General features: G+C 53.7%; 1 protein-coding gene across 4 annotated transcripts in view; it reads left to right on the top strand.

Moving 5' to 3' along the window:
• Positions 1 to 24471, top strand: part of FYCO1 (FYVE and coiled-coil domain autophagy adaptor 1) — a 72388-nt gene that overhangs the window by 16410 nt on the left and 31507 nt on the right. For 3 of the 4 annotated variants that reach the window (XM_054594540.1, XM_054594541.1, XM_054594539.1), the window contains exons 5-14: positions 2303 to 2409; positions 3899 to 4042; positions 6862 to 6952; positions 7903 to 10326; positions 11392 to 11484; positions 12223 to 12341; positions 14490 to 14657; positions 17305 to 17454; positions 18188 to 18399; positions 21024 to 21168. In XM_054594540.1, the coding sequence (XP_054450515.1) occupies positions 2303 to 2409; positions 3899 to 4042; positions 6862 to 6952; positions 7903 to 10326; positions 11392 to 11484; positions 12223 to 12341; positions 14490 to 14657; positions 17305 to 17454; positions 18188 to 18399; positions 21024 to 21168 (3653 nt within the window). The remainder of the gene's footprint in view (positions 1 to 2302; positions 2410 to 3898; positions 4043 to 6861; positions 6953 to 7902; positions 10327 to 11391; positions 11485 to 12222; positions 12342 to 14489; positions 14658 to 17304; positions 17455 to 18187; positions 18400 to 21023; positions 21169 to 24471) is intronic. The other variant, XM_054594542.1, reaches the window with a different exon arrangement.

Genomic DNA, 24471 nt, shown 5'->3' with positions numbered 1-24471 from the left:
CTGGGGTTTGGGTGGCTGGCCTAGGCTCCACTTCCCATAGAGTCCGGTTGTCTCATCCGTTGATGGCTCTGCTCTCTGGGGGAACACTGGGCACAATGGCTTGGGATATCACTAGGCCAGCTGGGCTGCTAGATACTTGGGTCACCTTGAAACAGTAATCAAGTGCCAGCCAGGCCAATAAGCCAGGAGGTAGAAGTTAATGGATAAGAAGCGCTGCTGGGCCCCTTCTGCCCCTTTGGGGTGGAGGCAGCCACTGGGACCACAGCAGTCCAAGGCCTCATCAGCCACTTCCGAAGGCTCACAGGGGCTCGGCCTGGACTGTGGGCATTTCACCGCCAGGGCCCGAGCAGAGCTGGGGGCAGCCTGGCACCAGGCCCCTGGCACAGTGACCTGGCCTAAGGCACAGTCCGTTCTCATGTACCTTGCAGGCTTCCTGTCCTTTGCTGCTGCTGTATCGCTTCCCAATATAGAGCATGTGAGTTCTGATTAAATGCTAAAGCATTTCAGGAATTAGGTAATGAAAGCGGACCCGTGATCTCAAAAAATAGAAAGTGAAAAGGCTGTGCCATATTTTCATTTGTACAAAGCACAAAAAAACGACTGTTTTCTTTGCCAAGGGATGTTTAAAAAGACCTTTTAAGATAAAGAGCTCTTTTTATATAAGTATATAAAATCAGTCAGTAGGTCTGATTAAAAATATAGACTCACGTTTTGCATTAAAAAATTAAATATGCTAAATGCTGTTACCGTGGCCATTTTGCTAATAAAGACAAGCTGCTCACTTGGGAGCCCCTAGATGGGCTGTTCTGTGAGGTTCCCACTTGGTTTCGTGGGGCCTTGTGTGAGTGCGTGTTTGTGCAACTGTCACGCTCCGCGTCATTGTGCCCGGCTCAGCTGTTCTCGGCTGCCCGACTTTCCTGGTTGTCACCACTGGACACTTTGTTCTCACCTCGCTCATCAGTAGCAAAAGTATCTGTGGACCTGGGGCGCCCCTGGGATTCTCCCTGGGCATCTGCCGTGGCCGCCCGTCTGCACACATGCCCCGGAGGGTTTTATAAAGCCCGAGGTCAGGCTGCCGCCCGACTTCATCTCCAGCATCTTGACTTTACCCCAAGCCCACAAAACTCGCATGGAAAAATATCTTACAGCCTTTACAATTTTGGGGGTTTCGCAGCTTTTTATTTCTTAAAACAACCTCATGTTGTGCTTATCGTTTCCTTGAGTCATCAGCAAGAAGTCGTACAGCCCTGGCTTGAAAGGTGCTTGATCTTCTTTGGCTGGGGTATGGGCAATCCGAATCCTGATTTACAAACTGGTCTCACATGTCTCCTGTGGCGGATCCCTTGATCCCAGGTGTCTCGGTGGCTGTGTCTGCAGCTGGCGGAGTTTCTGACCAGCACACCCCATCTTCATCACAACGAGCGTCCGCGCGTTGGCATGGTAGGGAGTGGTTTCGCAGACAGGCCTGCACCTGGGCCCTCTGTCCGTCTCACACTCTCTGAAATAGAACCATGCCCGCCTTTCCACTAACCCAGTGCGGCCCGGCCACCTGGAGACGCCCCTGCTCTCAGCCCCTCGGCACCTTCTGACCAAGTGCAGTGAGCTGGTGTAGCTGAAAAAACAGCCCACCGGGAAAGTTAACATGTGTGGATTTTACCGATGGTTTGATGAGAACGCAGAGGAGGCGGTTTACACCCCCATCAAAACTTCCTTAAAGTCTCCCTTACCCGCCGCTGCCATTTGCCCTCCTCACTCCCCCTCCACACGGACCCCAGCCAAGCCCCATAGGCCTCTTCCCCCGCATTCCTTCTCCCAACGCCCCGCAACAGCCCAGACATGAGCCTCATGAGACCAGCTCTCGCTCAAGCTCCCTTCTGGTGTGCAAAGCCCCTCATTTGCCTTCAAGCTTTATTCTGAATACCCCAAATTAAATGGTACAGCTCTCCTCTGACTCCAGACCCAGAGGACCTGATGGGGTAGAGGGGGGACAGCAGCATCCCATGGAATCGCAGATGCTGGAGAGGCTCCCGTGGATACATCTTTCTTAACACGTTTGCTGGAGTCTGTGGATTATCCTTGGATGGAGGCCTGGAAGACGCTGACCCACCGCAGGCCTCACTCTCAGGGGTGACATCACCCAATGCTTTGTGTCCTGTGAGGGGCGTGAATGAAGCCAATGCATAGGTAGAACTGGTGGAGTTTTTTGCCCCATTTCTGCTTGATGCAGGCCATCTGTGAGGCCGGGAGACTAGGTAGACCTAGGCTGACAGTTCTTCATTTCTGTGTGACCTTCTTTTTCCAGCTCCGAACATCTCTGGGAAAAGGAAGAGCATTTATTCGCTACTCCTTGGTGCACCAGAGGTTGGCCGACACCTTACAGCAGTGCTTCATGAACACCAAAGTGACCAGGTGCGTACATGACGGTGCCAGGTGACCCCCCGGGCGGCCCCCAGGTGAACTGAGGTCCCCGGGTTAATCATGACAGCTGCGGCCTCAGCGCCTCTCCGTGGCACACCCTGGCCAGGCAGAGCCCTTCCAGGCCTGTGGTCCTCTTCTCCCCTCCCCACCCAGCCCTGGGCACAGGCGGGGCCGAGAGCGTGGGTGCTCACGGGTAAGCGATGCGAGGCTCAGAGGGGCGCCAAATGCCTTCCTCTGGGCCCTGCCCGACGCCGAGTCTGAGTCGCGCAGCAGGAGCCGGGGGCTGGCTGGCTTTGCTCCTATCGCCCAGTGGCTGTCGCTGGGGGATGGCCTGTCCTTGGTGCTGGCACTAGTGAAGGGACACGCCCCATTGGTCACCAGTGGGTTGCAGCCTTGGCCTCTCAGCAGAATCCCCTGCGGGCTTCTTAACACCACTGAGCCTGGGCCCCGCTGAGGTGACCCAGACACCGAGATGGTCCCTGCCGGGCACGGCGGGGCTCCCTGGGAACAAGATGGACGGCCATTTGGGGAGCCTTTGTGCCACTGGCGATGAAGCCGGGGGCGGGGGCAGGGATCGCGCGCGAGGAGCAGGTGGGGAGAGGCAGTCACCCGGGGGCCGCAGGTCAGGCAGGCACCTTTTTGGGTTGCCCAGCACCCCTTTCCAGCTCTGCCTGCCCCCATCCCGAGGGAGCGCTCCTCCAGTTAAAGAAATCACTTCTGAATTTTTTCAAAAAGAACTGTTGGCAGAAAATATTCTGTTTCATTTTGTCACCTTTAAGATTAACTTACATAAAGGTGTATTTCTCAGGCACGTGACGTGTGACGGGCTCTGCAAGTTCACATGATTTGCGAGAACATGTTAGATCTGTAGGTTATTTTGTCCTAGAGGTTAGTGAAAACCACCGTAGGCAGCTTGGCTTCCCGGGCACCGTGGTTCACAGTCTCAGCCCAGAAGCCCTTTAAACTCATAGGTGTTGTCCTTTTAAACTCCTGCTTACAGGGAAGGAAGCACCCAACAACACACAGGGCAGAGCTTTTGTTCTTTGTCTTTTAAATTGGTGTCAAGACAGAAATTAGCAGTGAGTTCGCTGTCCTGTATTGAATTCTCCAGCAGGAATAGATTAGGTTATTTACCTCTCACAAAGGAAGTGTCCTTTCCCCTGCAGCTACCCTCTCTTGGCAGATGACTGAGGTTTAAGGTTTCTCATATCCTTTTTGGGAAAAGCTATGATAGAAATAATAAACGTATAAATATCTAGTTCATCTCAGCAATTTCTGTGAAGAAGTGCAGCTTACTGGAAAGTTACGTGCTCCTGCAGTGGAAATCAGATGGGAAATCAGACCAAGTCTGTCTGTGTGTTTAATTTAGCACCCTGAGTTAGAATTGGGTGAGACCAAGGCATACTGAGAGGACCGATTAAATTCACTCTTTCCTTACCTGTGTTAGTCTTGTAATCTGTACCTTGTTGTCTCCCTGCAGTGACTGGTACTATGAAAGAAGCCCCTTTCTGAAGCCAAGGCTGAGCTCTGACATTGTGGGCCAGCTCTACGAGCTCACTGACGTTCAGTTTGACCTGGCGTCCAGGGGCTACGACTTAGATGCTGCCTGGCCGACGTTTGCCAGGTATTTTGAAGAATTGCTCGGTTTAAAAGACGGGGGAGGGATGTTTGGAATTTTGAAGATCACCAGCAGTCTAGTCAAAGCACTTTTGTTTGCTCAGTAAATATATAAAGCTTTACAACTCTCAGTCCTCTTAATTTTACAGACTTTGTTGAAATTGTGACTCAAAATAACATCTGAAGGCGCCAACCTTTGGCTCCCCTGACTGGCCAGGTGGTATGAGTCTATGGAAATGCATATGTGAAACCCAAGGTTTTTAAATGGGGGAAGGGGCTTGGTGCGCAAGTCTGGGGAGAAGCAGGTGGGCTTTCTCCCATTCATGTCCTTAGAGAGTTATCGGGGAGGCCTCATGGGCAGGAAGGGAGGGAGTGAAAGCTGCAGCCCATCCAGGTGCGGGGCGCTGGGCAGCGTTTTCACTTTTTACACCAGGATGGCACTCATCCATCTAAGTCGCCACCCCACTGCGGAGGGAGGGGGGAGGGGAGGGGGAGGGCACAGGCTCAGAGAGGAGGGATGCGCCCGCGGTCACGCAGCAGGGCCCACGCAGCAGGGCCGGCGCCAGGCTCCAGTTCCGCGTTCTTTGTTGTACTTTCTGTTAATGAGGCTTTTAAAATATGAGTCTTCATATTTCATATTAGGACATATTTTCTACGTAGAGAATAGTACTGACTGTAATGATACCCATGTACAATCGAATAGTTAACCTTTTGCCATATATATATCACATGTCCTTTCTGGTAACTTACTGATTTTGAAGTTATTTCAGAATTACAGAAAAGCTACAAAAGTAGTACAGAATATTCATCTATTCACCTCAATTCGATTCCCCAATTATCAGTATTTTACCAGGAGAGTTTTCTTCTTCTACCTGCACATGTTGGTTTATCTCTTAAGCCATTAGAGAGTAAGTTAGACTTGATTTTCCTTTACTCCAATACTCTTCAGTGTGTGTTTCCTAAAATCAAGGACATAACCTCAGTACCATTATTAAAATCAGGAAACTAACATCGATACAGTAGTGCTATCTAATTTACAGACCCTATGTAAATACTAAGAATTATCCTGATAATATCCTTTACACATGTAATCCAGGATCACCCGGTGCAGTTACTGTCGTGTCTCTAATTTGGAACAGGTCTCTTTAATTTGGAACAGCGTCTCAGTTTTTGTTTCTCACAGCATACATTTGTGAAAAGTACTGGTCAGTTATTTTGTAAAATGTTCCTGAATTAGAGTTTGCTAGTGTTTCCTCCGTGTTAGTGTCAGGTGGAACGTTTTTGGCAGGATGCCGCAGACGTCATGTCCTCCTCAGCACATTACATCTGGGGACACATGGTATGGTTTTGTTTCATTATGAGCTCAGTTAACCATGATGCTTTGGCTAAGGCGGTGTTTGCCAGGTTTCTTCTAAAGTGGCTGTTTCTCCCATTGTGATTCTTATGTGTCTCATGGTAAGATACTCAGAGATTAGGTTATTCTCCTGGTTCTTTTAATTTTTCATCTGTTAGTTTTAGCATTCATTGATAAGTCAGGCAAGAATGATTTTACCACACTTGTATGCATAAATATTTTTTATATATACAGTTTAATTTGCGTACTTTTTGAGTCATGAGACAGCTATCCCTTTGCAACTTGCTTTTTCCATTCCACATCGTTTTTAATATTTTTATCCATACTGGCACATGCAGTTTGTGGGTTTTTAAAGATTGTATTTATTAATTTTTAGAGGAAAGGAGGGAGAAAAAGAGGGAGAGAAACGTCGATTGGTTATCTCTGGCACACCCCCAACTGGGGACCCGGCCCACAACCATGCACCCTGACCACGAATCGAACCAGCAACCTTTGGGTTCGCAGGACAACGCCGAACCCACTGAGCCACACCAGTCAGGGCTGCATTTCTATAGATGTGGAGTAGGGTCAGCAACTGGGACCCGTAGGGCGGTGTGTAACAACCAGAGAGTCTGTGGCTGCTTTCATGCTACAGTTGGCAGAGTTGAGTCTTGGCAGAGACCATAAGGCTTGCAAGCCCAAAATGTTCACCTCTGGCCCTTTCTAACAGAAGATTGCCGGCCCCTGGTGTGGAGTATTCTGCCATGTGCATGAGCCAGCTTGTCTGTTGCCCTAGGGATACCGAGTTAGGCTGGTTGTGCTGCCCCCACCATTACAGGCGGTGCTGCCAAGAACACCCCCGTATGTCCCCTGTGTGCATACGTGGGTGCCTGTCTTTAGGGTAGGTGCTGGGAAGTAGAATTGCTGGGCTGTGGAGACCAGCAGTTTTAAACTTGTAGATAAAGAAGATTCTGCTTAAGGAGAAAGGTGTTCAGTCTGCACTGTTCCCACTAAATGGGAATTCTCACACAGGCCTTTGCACTGCTAGGCTGTCAGGTAGAACTCTCTGCAGTGGGGGGAGGGTTCTGTGCCCGCACTGGCCACTGCGGTGACCTGAGCTAGAAGCAGGTCTGAGGAGCGAGGACCATGAGCCCCTAAGCACAATGCAACGTTTAGTTACCAGGTTGACTGCTTGGTCACTCACCAGCAGGCCAACGGTGGCAGGCATTGCAAGTTAAGGAAAATTTAAACCAAGAATTGGGAAACACTGTGTTCGCTTAGTTCTTTTTTGACACTGGGAGGAAGCCATCATGTGTCAACTTTAGCAATGGAGTCCATTTGCTACAGACCAGGGTGAATGTGCTCTTTGGTGGAAACTGTTGGGTTTGTCTTTTCACACTCTCTCTGACAGGGACATCCCACCTGCCCCCACCTGGTTTTCGCGCATGTGTTTCCGGCTCTGACACAGGCATGTCTGTTCTGTGGCCCCGCAGGAGGACGCTGTCCCCCGGCTCGTCCGCTTACATGTGGAAGCCCCCCAGCCGCAGCTCCAGCATGAGCAGCCTGGTGAGCAGCTACCTGCAGGTAATGCCAGGAGGGCCAGCAGCTCCCTCACGCCCGTCGCAGCTGGGCCCGTCCTTCCCCGCGCAGCTCGGGGTGATGCTCCCGACACCTGTCCTTCCAACCAGAGCAAACACAAGCCCTCAGTTATTCCCACTGTTTTCTAGGGCCCAGGTTTTTATAACCCAGTAGGACTTAGGCCTCATAAAAAGTCAGTGCTTTTCAAAGCTTTTAAAATATTTGAAAAGAAGCAGTTTAGCACTATGGTTAAAAGCAACAGAGTGAGATCCAGCTGTCACCTACCAACTGTGTGCCTCTGGAAGGTGACCGACCCTCTGGAAGCTCCAGCTCTCTTGCCCATTCAGTGGGGAGCGTAAAATCGCCGTAGCTGATGGAGTGGTTGTGGGGATTGAATAAAGGAGCATGTGAACTGTGTGTGAGGGCTTGACGCAGCAAGTGCTCATTAGATGTTAGTGGGGAGGGTTCGTTTTGTTAGAAATGTGACCGTCATAGCTGTGTATAGTTTTATGGGAAAGGACACTGAAATTAACCAACAAAACACAGTAAAAGTAATCAAGCAGCATTAAGAGTATAAAATTGACTACACTTTTTACCCTATTTTGTGGTTTAATCACAATAGGAGTTGTAGATATAGTGCAATGGTGAATAGTAGTTTAAAATACAATGTAAGTTATTTAAGAGTCAACATCCTTTATGCTACTAAAGCTACAGGAGGCTCAGTGGCAAATACGAGTTCTAAGTGTCAGGGGAGCTTGTGTGTGGCATTGGGTTTTTAGGATGTGCTGCCAGCAGGGGCTGTGAGCGAAGGGGTTTTCTTTGAATAGCTCGATCAACTCACCTAAGGTCATATAATTGCTCTATTTTTCTTTCTGTTCTCATTAAACTCTAAAGCTTTTCCAAATACCCATACGGTTTCACCCCAAAGCCACTTGTTTTTTGTTTTACCTCTGCAGACTCAGGATATGGCCTCCAGCTTTGACCTGAACAGCCCCTTGAACAACGAAGCGCTGGAGGGCTTTGATGAGATGCGGGTGGAGCTGGACCAGCTGGAGGTGCGGGAGAAGCAACTGCAGGAGCGCATACAGCAGCTGGACAGAGAGAACCAGGAGCTGAGGGCAGCTGTCACCTCTCAGGGAGAGCAGCTGCAGATGGAGAGGGAGAGGGGTCGCTCTGCCGCCCAGGACAACATACGTCTCACTCTCACAGTGGCCGAGCTCCAGAAGCAGTTGGAGCTCACCCAGGCCACACAGAACACCGTGAAGGAGCTGCAAACGTGCCTGCAGGCCCTGGAGCTGGGCGCCGCAGAGAAGGATGAGGATCACCGCGCGGCCCTGCGGCAACTGGAGTCCATGCTGCAGCTGCTGACCCAGGAGCTTGAGGCCACCCGGGATTTGCTGGGCAGGAAGAACCAGCTTTTAGCTAGTGTCCCAGCTCCTCCAGGCACAGCTGAACAGAAGGCAGAAGTGACACTGGACACAAAGGGGCAGCAGGAACGCATCCCCAGTGCCTCCGTCCAGGAGATCCAGGAGCTGGGGGAGAAGCTTCGAGCTCTAGAGCGGGAGAGCACCAAGGCCCAGGAACTCAACAAGCAGCAGAGTGCCCGGCTGGAGCAGCTAGCCAATGAGCTACAGCTGAAGGAGGAGGCCCGGGCCCGCCTGGAGCGCCTCGTGGCAGAGACAGCCTCACTCCAGGAGGAGATGTCCGGGAAGAGGCAGGAGGCAGCCGAGCTCCAGCGGCAGCTACAGGAGGCCCAGGCCAACTTGAGCTCCTTGAAGGAAGAGCTAGCAGAGGTGAGGCAGGAGGAGAAGCGGCACCGACAGGAGAAAGAGCTGCTGCAGGGAGAGGCCAGGTCCCTGATATGGCAGCTGCAACTCTTGGAGACTCAGCTGGCACAGGTGAGCCAGCATGTGAGTGACCTGGAGGAGCAGAAGAAGCAGCTCATCCGGGACAAAGACCACCTCAGTGAGAAGGTGGGGACACTGGAGCGGCTGGCAGGGCAGTCAGGCACAGGCCTGCCTCTGGCAGGCGAGGAGAATGAGACTCTGGCCCCACAGGATTCCACCCTGCAACAGGCCTTGGAGACGCCGGAGGAGCAGAGAGGCCAGCAGGAGGGACCGGTGAATGATGCCAAGATGCAAGGGAGCAGCCAGGAGGAGGAGCTGCAGCAGGCCAACAGGGCGCTGGAGAAGGAGCTGCAGAGTGTGGCAGCGCGCAACCAGCTCCTGGAGGACAAGCTGCAGACCCTGCAGGCTGATTACCAGGCACTACAGCAGCGGGAGGCGGCCATCCGGGGCTCCCTGGCTTCCCTGGAGTCAGAGCAAGCCAGCATCCGGCACATGGGTGACCAGATGGAGGCCAGCCTCCTGGCTGTGAAGAAGGCCAAGGAGACCATGAGGGCTCATGTGGCAGAGAAGGAGGCTGCCCTGCAGAGCAAGGAGGCCGAGTGCCAGCAGCTGCGGGAGCAGATGGAGCAGGGCCGGCAGCTGGCAGAGGCCCGGGAAGGGGAGCTTAGGGCTTTGGAGAGCCAGTGCCAGCAGCAGACCCAGCTGATCAAGACCCTCACTGCAGAAAAAGGCCAAGAGGGGCTCAACCCACCTCAAGAGAATGCGTCTCAGGAGCTAGCCGCGCAGCTGGCCCTGTCTCAGGCGCAGCTAGAGGTCCATCAGGGGGAGGCTCAGCGAGCGCAGGCTGAGGTGGTGGACCTTCGGGCCAAGCTCCAGGCAGCCCTGGGTGACCAAGAGCAGGTGCAGGGCCAGCTGAGCGTGACCAAGGCAGCTCTGGAGGAGCACAAGGCCCTTGTGCAGCAACTTAAGGAGCAGAATGAAGCCCTCAACAGGGCCCACGTCCAGGAGCTGCTGCAGTGCTCAGAGCAGGAAGGGGCACTACAGGAGCAGGGGGCCCACGAGGCCCACCTGAAAATGGAGGAGCTCCACACCCTGCAGGAGGAGCTGTCTCAGGCCGAGTGCCTCTCCCAGGAAGCACAGCTGGAACACGCCGAGCTGCAGGAGCAGCTGCACAGGGCCAACACGGACACCGCCGAGCTCGGCATCCAGGTGTGCGCACTGACTGCTGAGAAAGAGCGGCTGGAAGGCGTGTTGGCTCGCACTGTCCAGGAGCTCAGGGATGCCAAAGAGGCAGCCTCCAGGGAGCGAGAGGGCCTGCAACAGCAGGTGGCGGGGCTGCAGCAAGAGATGGAGAGCTTGCAGGAGAAGCTGAAGGTGGCTGAGGAGGCAGCTCACTTGCTGCCTGGCTTGCGGGACCAGCTGGCCCAGGCCGAGCAGCGGGCCCAGAGCCTCCAGGAGACTGCGTGCCAGGAGCTCGACACCCTCAAGTTCCAGATGAGTGCCGAGATCATGGACTACCAGAGTAAACTTAAGGTAACCCTACCCTGACCATTGGGCGCACCTGTCTCCCACAGCAGGGCCTGGTGGGTTCGTGAGGGTGTAGGCCGCATCTTCAGCCAGGTGACACATGAAGGCCCAAGGATGCCCTGAAGACCCGGGCAAATGTGCTCCTGTTCTGCTGTCAGTGTCCCCTCTGCAGGAAGTGCTAGGGGCCTGGCGCTGGGAGTGATGCCTTGGCCCAGAAGTCTAAACTCAAGACCGTTGCAGAAAAGTTTGGCCCACACCGAATATTTTTTTTTTTTAATTAGCAGCCAACATGTAAAGAGCAGGATCTTCACAAATTTAGTTCAAGTGCTTTTTTTGAAATCTTGCGAGATCTCAAAGCCTGCACCCTCATTGCTGAGCGGCAGCGGTCAGCAGGAGCTGGCTGGGGGCTGCCTGCGTTAAAGGGGGCAGGCGCCCTCATTGTTTTGGTTGCTGTCCCTTTGGAGTTGCCCAGCCCTTTTGGGCATGTGAGCTTGAGGCCCCTGCTGCAGCCTCTAGAACCTACTGCAGAACACCCGCAGCTCCTGGCTGCCTCGAGTCCTGCCTCCAGCTTCTCTGTCTCCTCAGGTGCCATTCTGGTAGCAGGTGCAGTTGGAGGGAACTGAGTCAATTAGTTATCACAGGCCCTTGGAATAGATGAGAGCAGCGGTTACCACGTGCCTTTGATGCTGCACAAAGGAAAGGCATTAAGAGCGAGGACAGCTTTGGTTTCCAGTGCTTATCGTTTGTTTGTATCCAGGTCTGCGTACTTTCAGGTCGCTCTCAGGCAACTATTGTGTTTGTTTCCACAGATGTGCCCTCTACCCTGCCATCCCATCCCATGCAGCTCTGTGGCTCAGAGGCCAGTTTTTCCCTTGCAGAAATGCAATTCTGTTTTGGGACCAAGCTAAGTCTTAGTAAGCATGAAGGTTTTGTTACCAATGAAGTCCAAAGCTTATTGAGTTTGGGGCAAAAAGAGAGAGGTAGCTTGTTCTTTACCCATTTGGGGGACATAGCTGAGGGAGTCTCAGATCAAGGACCCCACTTCTGTGACCCCTTTCTCGTCCTCTCCAGACTGCCAGTGAAGAGTGCAGGAGCCTCAGGGGCCAGCTGGAGGAGCGAGGCCGGCAGCTGCAGGCCGCCAAGGAGGCAGTGGGGAAGCTGGAGGTAGGTCTGGCCCCGGGGAGGGCACCTGCGGGGGCCCCGATCAGCAGCTGGCCTCCTGTGGGGCCGGGAGGGACCGGTGCAGCGGCCTCTTGCCTGGCCAGGTCCACTCCTGGTGTGCGCCCCTGTCAGGGGAGAGCAGCTCTGGTCTAGTTTTCATGGGACCATGGAAGGGCTGCTTATAGGACTCCCAGTTCCAAGCTGATGCTGTCCTCAGTTCACTTTCGCAGTCGTCCTGAGTTTTGTATCACAGTCCTTTTCCACTCCTGGGACACCTGGCTGGAGCTGTGACATGTCTTTCACCCAGCCTTATGGAAAGGAAATCAGTGGCCCTTCTTAGTCATCTCTGCAGACGTTCTCTAGGCCAGTGACTCTGAACTGAGCAGTAACAGGGGCGGTGCTAAAACCACAGTCTTCAGGCCAGTGACTTATTTAACTGAATCCTGCTCCCTACCACCCACCTCTACTCCCACCCTGGAGATGCCTATACCAGCCGCCCCCACAACCACCACAATCAGTTGCAGTTGCTGCTTAAGGGCCATAACCACAAATGCGTGTGCATCAGTCTCCACAAACAGAGACAAAGGGCCTTGGCCTCTTGAACTGCAAAACAAACAAAAGCCCCTCCAGTTAGAAGTGGCCCACCCTGTGGGGTGGGGAGCACAGCAGTCACTTGGTGGCGTCTGTGGTGGCTGTGACATGCTTTTGCAAGCCCACTGTCTCCGTGGCCTCCTTCGCCAGGCCGCCCAGGCAGACGCAGGAGAGGAGCTGAGCCGCACGAGCAGGCACCTGTCGGAGTGCCAGGCCGCCGTGCTGAAGAAGGACGAGGAGGGGGCCGCCCTGCGCCAGCACTTGGACAGGTCAGTTGCAGGCCTCACCAGGCCGGCGGCAGTTGTCGGGGAGGGGGCGTTGGGTGCAGTCATTTAGAAAGTCAGCCACTCATATGAAGGTAAAGAAGTCCTTTTTCGAGAAAAGCCACAGACTCAGGAGGTGCTTGCGCCGGAAGCACTGCACGGAGAACATGGCCACCTACCTGTCACAGCCCTGTAGACAGCAGGGCCTTTCTCCTAATTCCACTTTCCTGTCTCTGACAGGGCGTATTTCAGTTCACTAATGTCATGTTTTGGAAAAACTAACAGGAAGTAAAAGTTTGGATACAATAATGGTAATAATAACAGCAAACAAATAACGGCGAAGGTGGAGCAGGCACCATTTTTAAGTTCTTCACATCTAGCTGCCCCCTTTCGCCTCCCGGCAGTCTGAGGAGGCCGGTGCTGTTTGCCCCCACGTTACAGGGAGGGAGGTGGGGCTCCGAGGAGCGCAGCCACCCTCCCAGGTCAGACAGTATGTAAGCGATGGTGGTAGGACTGGAACCCAGACCACTCGGCTCCAGAGTCTGTTTTCTCAACAACCACCCTAAAAATACACAGACAGATAGTTTTGTGTTCCGCTTTACCGCAGGGCACCGGTGTGTGTGCATGTGCGCGCGCGCGTGTTCCCGCTCGGGAGGTGACTGCAGCTCTTCCTCATCCCCGCTGTGTTAGGTGTGGGCTCTCCCCGGCTCGTCCCGAGAGCAAGTGAGAGCGCCGGGGACCCGGACCAGCTTGTGTTCCTGCAGCCTCTCCGGAGCTGCGTCCGTGGAGAGCACCTCAGGCTGTCACCCTTTCATCGTGGCTTTTTTTAACCTTACTTTACGGGCCTACGTGCAGCCAGCGCCCAGGCTTTCCCGAGCCTCCTGCCTTCAGGCTTCGGGGCCACCTGGAGTTGTGAGCAAAGGCCGCCGTCTCTTGATGGAGCCAAGCTAGTCCAGCCGGGGCCTGGTTAAAACAGGTTTAGCAGGAGATGCGAGGACTGAGTTGCATGTGTGCCCCCCACAAAGGCAGGCACCCCGAGTTGTGCCGAGGGTTTCACTTTTCTACCCACCCCTCAACACGCCCGTACCCTCCTTTGAGGCCTGGACCCCAGCCCCGTGGGAAATCCGGAGCCTGTCGCATGTGCGGTTCCCTGGATGTGCACTTTGCTCATCGGACTCTCCCTGGCTGCCATTAGCCAGGCCACGTTCACATGGCAGTTCACATAGAACGTCCGAAGTTGGTGGTGTGGTTTTTTTTAAATGCTGTAACAGTGATTATGTGTGAGGTCTCAAAGCCATTGTTCTAGCGGCTCAGAGTTGCATAATCCATCCGTCCAAGACTGGATTTATGTTGCTCATTGTGCAAATAAACCATGGTGGTGTGTGTGTGTACCCATGAGATCATTTCGGTGGACAATTTCTAGTAAACAGTCTCTTAACAGCATTATACTCGATGAGATGCAAGTTCTTCTCTGCAGAGATCTCTGTTTACTGGAGCGTTTTCAAACATCTTGCTGAGCCGTGGGCTTGATGGAGTCCTGGGAAAACCACTGCCTTGGGGGATAGCTGAGCTGCAAGCGGGGCAGGCAGGGGCCGGGGCCCAGCCTCGCCCAACCGGCGTCCTCGGCCAGGTTCCTGGGTAGCACAGCAGGCCGTGCAGGTGGCGTGCCAGCTGTGTGCCAGCACTGTGCCCCGGGTACAGAGTCACAGAGACACATGGAAGACTCCTCTGGGTGGTCACCTCCAGGAAGCTGTGCCCCTCTGTCCTTCCTGGCCCGACTCCTCTTCCCCTTGCAGATCCCCCCATCACCAGCCCCTGAGCCTTGCCCTGCAGGCTCCTCTCATAACCTCAGTGCCTGCGCAGAGTGCACCTCGACCTGCGGTGCTCCGAGTGACCTGAGGTTACCTGCTTTCCCAGAATGCCCCTTGTGTTTGGTGTGTGGGGGGAGGGTGAAGAGTTTGGAGGTGTGAGGGGGTCTTCAAGGCTAGGGGAGGGCATCAGCTGTGAGCAGGTAGTGCCAAGAGACCCCTTCGCCGTGAAGGGGAAAGGCTGGGTGGGCAGTGGGACCCCCTCATTAGAGGCCTGGGGGAGCCTGGAGGCACAGGCGAAGCAGGAAGGAGCCAGTAATCAGGAAAACTGACCCTCCTCCCCCAGGACCCAGAAGGAACTTGAAAAGGCCACGACAGAAATCCAAGAGTATTGCAGCAAACTCCGCCAGGAAGTGACAGACCGGGAGAAGAATGATCAGAAGCTGCTGGCAGACCTGGATGACCTGACTAGAACCAAGAAGTACCTGGAGGAGCGGCTGATAGAGCTGCTCAGGTGAGTGCTGGGGTGTGCCGGGATAAGCCGGTGGCTGGCATTTTCCCCCAAGCTCGGGTTTTCTTCAAAAGAAGTGCAGCTGTTTTTAAAAGAACTCTTCAGGGGGAAATGCCCCCTCTGCCACCCCATCTGTTGCATTCTGTTGTTAGGGCCCCGCCCCCACCACACACACACACCCCCCACCCCCACGAACAGGTTCTGCTCAAGCCCTTGGCAACCTTTAAGAGTGGACCTCAGCGTTCCCACAAGTGCTCACCGGGTCAGTGTTTTCATGTTGCGCTGTAATGTTTTCAGAACCTCTGTGTGCTTCGCCTCAAGTGACAGTAAGCGATGTTTCTTTTATGGAATTTCTGCCTTCCCTTCCCCTGTTCCACGAGCCCTCTTCTCCTTCTCCATCACACGGTCCCCAGCACCAGGTCCCCAGACCTGAGTGCAAGGAGCAGGCGACAAATGTAGATGTGTGAACCGGGCCCAGAGGGCACTTGGAGACGTGAGGACGAAGCGCACACCCTTCTGCCAGTTGTTGCCACACAGACATCGAGCCCCAAGGAGCCACCCTAATTCTTAGAAGGTGGAAACCTTGCTTTTTTTTTTTTTTTAATGTGAAATTGTTCTAACTTTTAAACACTGGCAAGTTGTTAAAATTTCTAAAAAATATTTCATAGGGAAATTTTTAAATATACAGAAATAGAATAGCATGACCCACCCCTGTGTGCGTGTTCCCGCGCTTACGCATCATGCGGTTCACGGCCCATCTTGCGTCGTCCTGCGTCCCACCCGTTTCCCCCACCTCTCCAGGTTGTTGTGAAGCAAACCCCAGATACCACTTCATCCTCCACTGTTTCCGTACTTCTCTTTCCATTTTAAACAATCATCACACCATCGCCTTGCTTAAGTTTCTTAGTCGATTTCAGATTTTTTCAATTGCCTGTCAGTTTTTCCTAAGCAGGATCTAAATTAGATCCATGCATTGCATGGTGATATTTTCCTTAGATCTCTTTAGTCTGTGGGTTTCCCCACCATCTCCCTTAACTATTTTTTTCTTTGCCTGATGGAGCTTCCTGTAGCCTGGATTTTGCTGATTGCATCCCCATGGTGTCATCTAACATGTTCTGCCAACTGTTGTCTTTTCCTATAAATCAATAGTTAGAGCAGGGCTTTCTCAGCCCTGACTGCACATTAGAATCATGAGGGGAGCTATTAAAAAAAAAAAAAAATCCAGGCCCCACCCAGACCAACCAAATTGGAATTTCTGGGAGTGGGTTCCCGACATCAGTGAGCAAGAGTTGAGGTTACTGCTCTAATAGAGGCTCGCTCAGACTGGGGTTCCAACTTTTGGCCAGAACGCTTCGTAGATTTGGATTACAGTTCCGGTTCTTTCCTTTAAGAGCCACATTGATCTGATTAGCCCTTTCTTTGAATGTGAGCAGCCACAGATAAGCAGCGCTAGACCTAATAATTTATCTGGGGTTGCAAAATGGTGATACTAAAGTAGAAGTTTAAAAGCTTTGCCCCATGTCATCAGTTTGCAGGCTTGGAACTCAGGCCCTTGACCTCTGAGCACAGACACCTTCCCGAGGTGTGTGACAGAAAATCCCAGGTTTACGGCATTGCCACACCCCCGGGGTGGGGATGCCCAGCCCCCTCGGACAGAAAGGACAAACTGTGCACCAGTCAGGAGAAGAGCTGGTCCAAAGAATGAGTCTCCCTACTTCCTGACAATGTCACATGTGCTTAAAAAGCCAATCAATTCCATTTTCTGGCTTTTGGATTTAGCGGGACCGGTCTGAAGTTGATGCGGAGTCCCTGGCTGGTGGTGGAACTTGTTTCCCTCAGGACCTAAGTGGCTCTGGTGATGGCCACCAGGGGCTGAGGTGCAGCTGGGCCACGTGAACCCTCAGGGCGTGGCTGGGGTTCCCTCCAGGAAAGAATGAAACCTTCTTATGTCAGAAGCCATAAACCCCAACAATGACCGCTAGCAGCAATAAGGAAGTCTCTGTACATATCTTCTCTGGTATATCGGGCGTATTTGGACACTGTCAGACCTTTTTTAAGAGCCTCCGCTTCTTTCAGACTTGCTTCCTGGAGTGGTTTCCATCCTTGGAGGAGCTGGTGGGGATGAACATCCCATCAGATTTTCAGGCTGGGACATCTTTGATCTCCTGCAATGATTAGTGGTTACTGGAACCGTAAACCATGAAAACATAACGGTCCAGAGCACACTTAAGATTTGAGTGGGCATTGCGTTTGCAGTCCTTGGGTTCGTAGCACACACACTGGCCTGTAATCTGACAGCATGTTGTAGCTTAAATTCACGGTGGCCTTATGCACTGTCACTTTAGGTACCTGAGCAATGTGTTGCCCTTGTCCATGCTGGCCACTCTTGGAGGTTGCCAGAGCCTTTTATTTACATCACAGGCCACCTCTCTGCCTTCACATGTGGTGTCAGTTAAGGGCCTGCCTGTTGGGAGGGTCCTACTGAGTCTAGGACTGATGTGTGGTGACAGAGGAAACCTAGAGTGGGACATGTGTCCAAGGTAAAAGTGAATTTTCCCTCTGTGCCTTGGGAAATCTGGAGTCGGTCTTTTGAAAAGAAGCTCTTGTTTTCATGGATCCTTTCTTTTTTCCTGATGTGTCTCTGTCCCAGGGACAAGGATGCTCTCTGGCAGAAGTCAGATGCCCTGGAGTTCCAGCAGAAGCTCCGTGCTGAGGAGAAGCTGCTCGGGGATGCAGAGGCGAGCCACTGCCTTGACTGCAAGCGGGAATTCAGCTGGATGGTGCGGCGGCACCACTGCAGGTCAGCGGCAGCTCGCCAGCCAGCACCGGCCCCGCCAGGGCCCAGAACCAGCACAGACAGACAGCTCTGGCAGGCGCTAGCGTGGAGGCCGCTGCCTTCAAAGAGCACAGTGCTTTTTGGTTGTAAGGGACCTGGGCAAGGAGGGTGTGTTAGGCAGGGTAATGGCAGGACACTCAGGGATCCCTGAAGGGGGAGAGACTTTAATACTGACGTGTGGGTGGAGTTAAGGGGACCCACGAGGATGTGGAGCACCCAGAGCCCAGCAGCCCTGGGCCCTCCCTTGGCCCACAGGGACCAGGAGGGAAATGGTGCTACTCGAACCCGAGGAGAATGGGGGCTGAGGCTTCCCTGGAAGAACACAGAGAACAAGGACCCGCTAGGGCCCAAAGAAGGGGAGGCAGAAATGAATCTCGGGCTGTGGCCAGAGCAGAGGGGAAGCCTGTTATCTCTCAGGGCCTCGGCCCCACCCGGATCTTCATGTCAAGGAAGGTGGTCCTGGCCACACGCTTCATCCCCCGGCCCTCCACGGCCTTAGGAAGTGAAACATTCTCCCACTGAGCTTCCTAGGATGGCTTTACTGGAATCTTACCAAATGGGCCTTAAGGCCACACTCTGAAGTAGGGGCAGAGCCAGGTGTGACAAGGGCCATGTGGCATCCAGAACCCAGCGCAGAGCCCCTCCGGGGCCGAGCAGATCACATACAGCCTCACAGCCGTGCTTGTTTCGTCCCCAGGATCTGTGGCCGCAGCTTCTGCTACTACTGCTGCAGCAACTACATCGTGACAAAGCCCGGGGGCAAGAAGGAGCGCTGCTGCCGAGCCTGCTTCCAGAAGCTCGGCGAAGGCCCGGGCTCCCCCAACAGCACCAGCTCAGGCACCAGTCAAGGGCAGCCCAGCCCCACCCTGTCACCAGCCCAGGCCGGACTCCAGGCCCCCGAAGGCCAAGGTCAGGCTCCTGCCACTGCCCTCAGTGTTCCCTAGGTGCCAGCCACACCCTCCCACCCCGCCCCACACACACACCACCGCCCCGTCTTGGCTAGTCAGCTGTAACCAGCTCAAGTCAGTGTTGTCCAAACCTAGGCTCTGAAGAGGTGCTAAAAATCGAGTGCTACCAATTTGAGACTTTTTGTTCTATTAGGACTGAACGAAAATTGAAAAGGGTATAACTTTCTCTTGGTGTGATTCAGCGTGGGGAGCATGAGGTAGCTCACATACTACCAGTGGACCGCACCCCGCGCTCAGGAGATGCACCGACATTCCGCCCCTCCCGGAGTAACCAAAGGCCGGTAGTGATGTCTGGAAACGACCATTACCCTCCACTCCCCCTGCGGCTCACGTTCTCTCTCAGTGGCCAAGGAGGGTGTGTTCTCCTTCGTGTCCTTCCACCTGGAGCAGTAAAAGGGAGCAGGATTGGGTGCCCGCTGCTCCTGCCCCCAGCACCACCTCGCTGAGCAGCCCTGGCTGCCCTCTCGGGGCCTGGCTGGCGGGGGTGCCCGGGCGGCAGGGCTGATGCGGGAAGGGCGGAGGTGAGCCTCGTCTCTGCTCCAGCGACACTGCCCCGGCTCTGGTCCCTGGGGACTCCTCCCTGGCCTTTGCCTGGGTCCAGGGCAGCCAACCATCAGGAATAGTTCCTCCTCCGTTTAACTGGATCGTCAAGGGGGTTGGTGGGCCCCGTTACCCATATTGGGTATAAAGAGCTGCTCAGGGGTGGGGGAGTCTGTTTGCACAGCTTCACTATTTCTCCATATGTTTTGCTCATTTAAAATATTTTTAATTATTGAATTTTGGAAGTCCTTTATATATTCTGGATACAAGCTATTTACAGGTAATGTGTTTTACAAATATTTTATCTGAATCTATAACCTGTGTTCATTTTCTTTCAAAGAGCAGAAGTTTATAATTTTCATGAAATCCATTCCATTTTTTTTCATGGATCGATTTTTTCCCTTTTCTTTGTGTACTATATGTATCTTTGTCTAACCCAAGGACTCAAAGATTTATTTTTTCCTAGAAGTGTTATAGTTTCAGGTTGCACTTTTGGGTCTGTGACCCCTTTTTTTTTTTTTTTTTTTTTTAAGATTTTATTATTTATTTATTTTTAGAGGGGAAGGTGGGGAGAAAGGGAGGGAGAGGAGAGAGACATCAATGTGAGAGAGAAACATTGATCAGTTACCTCTCATACACGTCCTGTCCAGGTATTGAACCCACAACCCAAACATGTGCCCTGACTGGAGTTTAAGTGACGATCTTTTGCTTTGTGGAATGACACCCCCCCAGCCCGCTGAGCCACACTGGTCAAGGCTATGGTCCATTTTGGGTTCATTTTTTGTATAGTGTAAACTATTAATAGAGAGTTGTGGGTTTTTTGGGGTTTTTTTTGATATTGTTGTCTAATTGTTTTTACTGCCATTGGTTGGAAAGTGCATTCTTTTCCTAAAGAATTGCCTTTGCATCTTTGTCAGAAATCAGTTGAGTCTTCCAATCCACAAACATAGTATAGCTCTCCATCTATTATGGTCTTTTTTTGAGTTTGCTCAGTGGACATCAATTTGGACTCCGGATGCTCATCTGTGCCTCGGTCTATACAAAAAAACGAACAACTGGTCCCTTTTTTTAGCCTGCACCTCAACCCCTTCATTCTGTAGCCTCAGACAAGAGGAAGAAGTTTTCTTCTAAAACGCAGCCCACCCCAGTGGCCTTGTGGCAGGCCAGCTGGGAACTCGTAGCTTGCGAAGTGGGATCTTCTTTTTGCCCCCCCCGACTCATCAGCCTGTGTTCTAGTGACCACAGAGCGTAGCGCTGTGCCAGAGTGCTGAGGGCTCTTGTTTTGATTCTGACATATCCTGTCTCCTCTTCTGTCTGTCTGCCTTCCCCTCTTTCTGTCATTCTTTATCTTCTTTTTTCACCTCAGACCTGTTGTCATTTTTTCCGTGACATATGCAGGAAAGTGCTCGTAGGCGGGTGACGGGCACAGGAGCACGCATACAGCATCCTTTCTGCTGTGCGGCCCACAAAGCCAAACACAGGTTCCCTGGTCAGGAACACAGCGGTTGTTACCGCTCCTTGAGCAGCTGGAGGGCCCTTGCCCCACCCCCCGTCCCCGCCCTGCCCCAGTGGACTGGGATCAAAATGCAGGGCAGGCTGAATCCTATTTTCAAAGAGGCGCGAGTAGGAAGTGTGTGAGGGAGCGAGGGCTCGGCAGCACAGAGGTGTGCTTGCTTTCCTGTCAGGGTCTTTCCAGGCGAGGCTTTGACACTTTTGCCCCCTTCTAAACCAGAGGCCTGAAAGAAGGTCTTGGCACCTCTCCGGGGCCCCGACCAAAGGGCTTGGGAGGAATCTCTCAAGTTGGCACTCAGTTTCACCTGTAGTCCCCACTCTGCTCCCCTGGCGTGTCCCAACAGCCATTCCTCGCACACCTGGGCCGAAGAGCTGTCAGCGGGGTGACCACCCAGTGTGTCCTGGTGGCTTGTCCTGCGTAGCTGCGCTCCCCCGCCTCCCCGAGGCGCTCTCCCTGTCCCGTGCATAACCGGATGCATTTCTCTTCTCTCCTGATCTGCCTCTGTGGTCCAGGCGCGATCACAGACTTCAGGTCCCCAGACGACACCATGTTTGACATCATCACAGACGAGGAGTTGTGCCAGATACAGGAGTCCGGCTCCTCCTTGCCTGAAACACCCACTGAGACCGATTCTCTTGACCCAAACGTGGCCGAACAGTGAGTAGATGTCACCTCCGTTTCTCAAGTGCTCATCGAATGCCTGGCCCTTGTGCATCCTTATCAAAGGGGCCAGGCAGGCTGGAAGCAGGATCAGCTGTCTCTGCTTAAAGGACGGTGCCTTGGAACAGCGCTTGGAATGGGAAGGCCCTCAGCGAGCACCAGGGCGCGTGGTGGTCGGAGGCCCCCGGGACTGTCATTGGTCCCCTGATTCCAGCGTTAATGAAGGCCTTTCTTGGCTTGGGCAACTATGTCAACTGCTTAAATGCCAGAAATTTATTTGCTCACAGTTCTATGGACAGGGAGTCCAGATAAGGTGTCAGCAGTTTGGTTTCCCCTGCGGCCTCTGTCCCTGACATGCAGACCACAACTGTACCTCTGCACGTAGTTGTGCACGTGCGCCTGGGACCTGGGGCCCACCTCCTCCCCTTACAAGGGCACCGCTCGGGTTGGATGGGGGCCCACCCTATGGGTCTCATTCTCACTAAGCTCTTTAAAGGCCTTACTTCCAAATGCGGTCACATTCTGAAGTACTGCGGGTTAGGACGTCACCGTGAATGTGAGGGGGCCGCTTCAGCCCATGAGAGTGGCCCCCGCCATGCGGCCCTCCACCGTGCCCGGCCGTGCGTTGCCCTTTAACGGGTCCATTCATCTTTGGGACCACTGATCAGGCAGGGCGCCGAGGCCGTGAGAAAGGAAGCTGGGGTTTCGTGTTCCATGTCACTAGTCGGTGGATGGGTTCTCTCAGAAGCCCCATTAGCTTCTGAGAAACCCCTTGAGGCCCCAGGGTTCGGAAAGCAAGAAGCACACAGGCAGGCCTGTTAGCTGTACCCTGCGGGGGCCAGGGAGCCCTCCGGTCCCCAAGCCCAGGCCAGGCCCTTCACCGCTGTCTTGTGCTGCTTGTGATTAGGGACCCGGCCCCCCAAACTGCTCTCATGCTGTAGATGACAGCTGACGACCCCACAGTGCACCCCTTAGTGCTTATTCTCTGCGGCCCCACCTCCGCCTCGGTCTTCTGGGCTAGTTGTTCCAAGGTTTGTGAGGAGAGTGTTGCCAACTTTTAAACAATTATGCAGTAACTGAACTGAGTGCCACCACATTAAATGTCCAGAGTTTATGCCTTGGGACCCATAGGAAAAGGTCGGGACCCCTCCACGGCAGCCTGAATGCAGTTTCCCCGGCAAAGCGCTGGCGGTTCAGAAGCTCAACAAAGAACCAACCTGGCTCCCAGGGCCAGGTGTTTCTTGACACACCTTCTGTCCAGTTGGGGAGTTTTGTGATGCTCTTGCTGACTTGTATGGAAATCTCTATTCCTCTCTTCCTGCACAGAATTGGAAGGCGGGCTTGGCTTGACCTGTCAGATTTGCCACCTAGGATTTCTGCTGCATGGGCAGTGATGCATTTAATCTCCATGGGGCTCTTGACACAGGATTTTAGGCTTAGGTGTCCCTCCACATCCTGTGTCTCTTACTAGAGAGTGAGTGTACTGACCATGCCATGGTCCCTTGGAGAAAGCCACCCTGATCACTCAACCCAAGAAAGCCCCTGCTCACTGTCGCTGCTGTGACTTTTGGTCTTTTCTGTTCCTCCTGGGAACTGCCACCTCAGAATTCTTCCCTGACTGCATCAGCCTGCAGCAGTGTCCCCCACCCCATGGCCCAGGGGTCCCCAGAGCATGTTCCGTGCCATTAGCTCTAAGTCACCCTGCTGTCACCACCAGACAGTTCTTTCCTGACAGCGCCTCAACTCCCAGCCAGGTGGTAGTAAGGGGAGCAGGACTGAGCTTCGGGGCCTGGGAGGGCAGCCGGCGGCGGCGGCCATGTGACAACGTGATCCTCCTGTAGCCCCCTTTCCCTCGCCTCCCCATTGCCCTGTAAGAACAAAAACAGAAGAGGTTCTGACAGCCGACGTGTGCGCGTGTTTCCGTCATGGGAAATCAGGAAGTGTCCCCGGGAAGGAAGCTGCCAGAGTGTCGGCCCACAGCCTGCAAGGTGGGTCCGCGTCTGATCGGCAGAACCTGCCGCCCCTGTTTTGGGGTGAAGAGCCAGTACTCCGCATCCGTTAAGGGCCTGCCCCATGACGCGCCCTCCCGGTGCGTTAACTAGGGGCAGACCCAAGCATCTTTGGGAGCCTTTTCTTATATCCTCTTTCTTCCCGGGTTTCAAACCAGTCAAAAACACCAGGAGTCCCAAGAAAATTGGAGGTGTAGAGTCCAGGATGTGTGTAAGTCCAGTAAACTTAGAAAAAGAAATCAGCAAGTCCAAAGTCAGAAGTGGCCCCGGGGGAATTAAACATTGTGAGTCCAGATACGTGGGGAAGGAAGGCTGCTTGGGAGCCATGTGGGGGAAGGCCACTCTGTCGAGCAACATCCCTGGGCCAGCAGCCCTTACATGTGGCCTCACTTGGTCCCACCCAGCCCTTCACAGACTGGGGTTATGATCCCCACTTCACTTCAGGTGAAGGTCTGAAGCCTCAGGAGGCCAGAGAACTTGCTCCCTGCAGCCCACAGGATCCATGTTGGAGAGAGCAGCTCTCTTGGCCAGGTCCCTATTTCCCCATCTGCACAGCAGACACCTGCCCGGCTCCCCTGCCCCCGTGGCCCCTCCTCCCCGCACGTACTCATTCTCAGGGCTAACGAAGCTGTCGGTCTTGCCCCTCCTGGTAGCGGGGGGACAGGAAGAGGCGATACATGATACTCTTCAGAACCTTCCAGACGTGGCTGTGTACACTGCCCACAGTCACCCACCCAGGCCCCCCCGCCTTGCTCACTGGTGCCCTCAGGTCTGAGGTGGCAGGCAAAAGAGGAAAGAAAGCCCTGTTGGGGCTGGGCCTTGGACCCCTTGGCCTCTGCTCAGCTTCTACCAGGCGTGGCTTCCTGGAGGCCTGGCCTCCCCTGGTGATCACCAAACAGACAGAGTAGAGATGAAGAGCTTGAGCTCCAGAATCAGACGCCCCGGTCAGGTCCTGATCTGCCACCTGCAGGTTCCACCTGCACCGAAGAGACGGGCCAGCACCCACCCCCAGGGTTCTTAGGATTGGAAAGGAACAGTGTGTGCAAAGTGCTGAGCCCCGTGCCTGCACCCAGGAAGCCTTCCCTGGAGGTGTGTTGTTCTCATGACGTTTTGCCTGCATTGTGTTGTATAGAGCTGAGTTGTGCGCGTCTGCCGCTGTGTGTCCAGTCCTGGGACCTCGCCCACTTGTCTTCTCCAAGGAAAACCATTCCAGGTGCCTAGGTGATGATGAACTTTCACTCACAGACTGTCTCTACCCATAGAGCATCTCTGCTAGTGATGACTTTAGAAC

Source organism: Pteronotus mesoamericanus, unplaced genomic scaffold (assembly GCF_021234165.1).
Source record: "Pteronotus mesoamericanus isolate MK-2021 breed Mesoamerican mustached bat unplaced genomic scaffold, CSHL_Meso_final scaffold_533, whole genome shotgun sequence".
NCBI classification, from domain to species: domain Eukaryota; kingdom Metazoa; phylum Chordata; class Mammalia; order Chiroptera; family Mormoopidae; genus Pteronotus; species Pteronotus mesoamericanus.
Note: the sequence above shows the minus strand (reverse complement) of the source record. Positions and strands in the feature narration are given on the sequence as shown.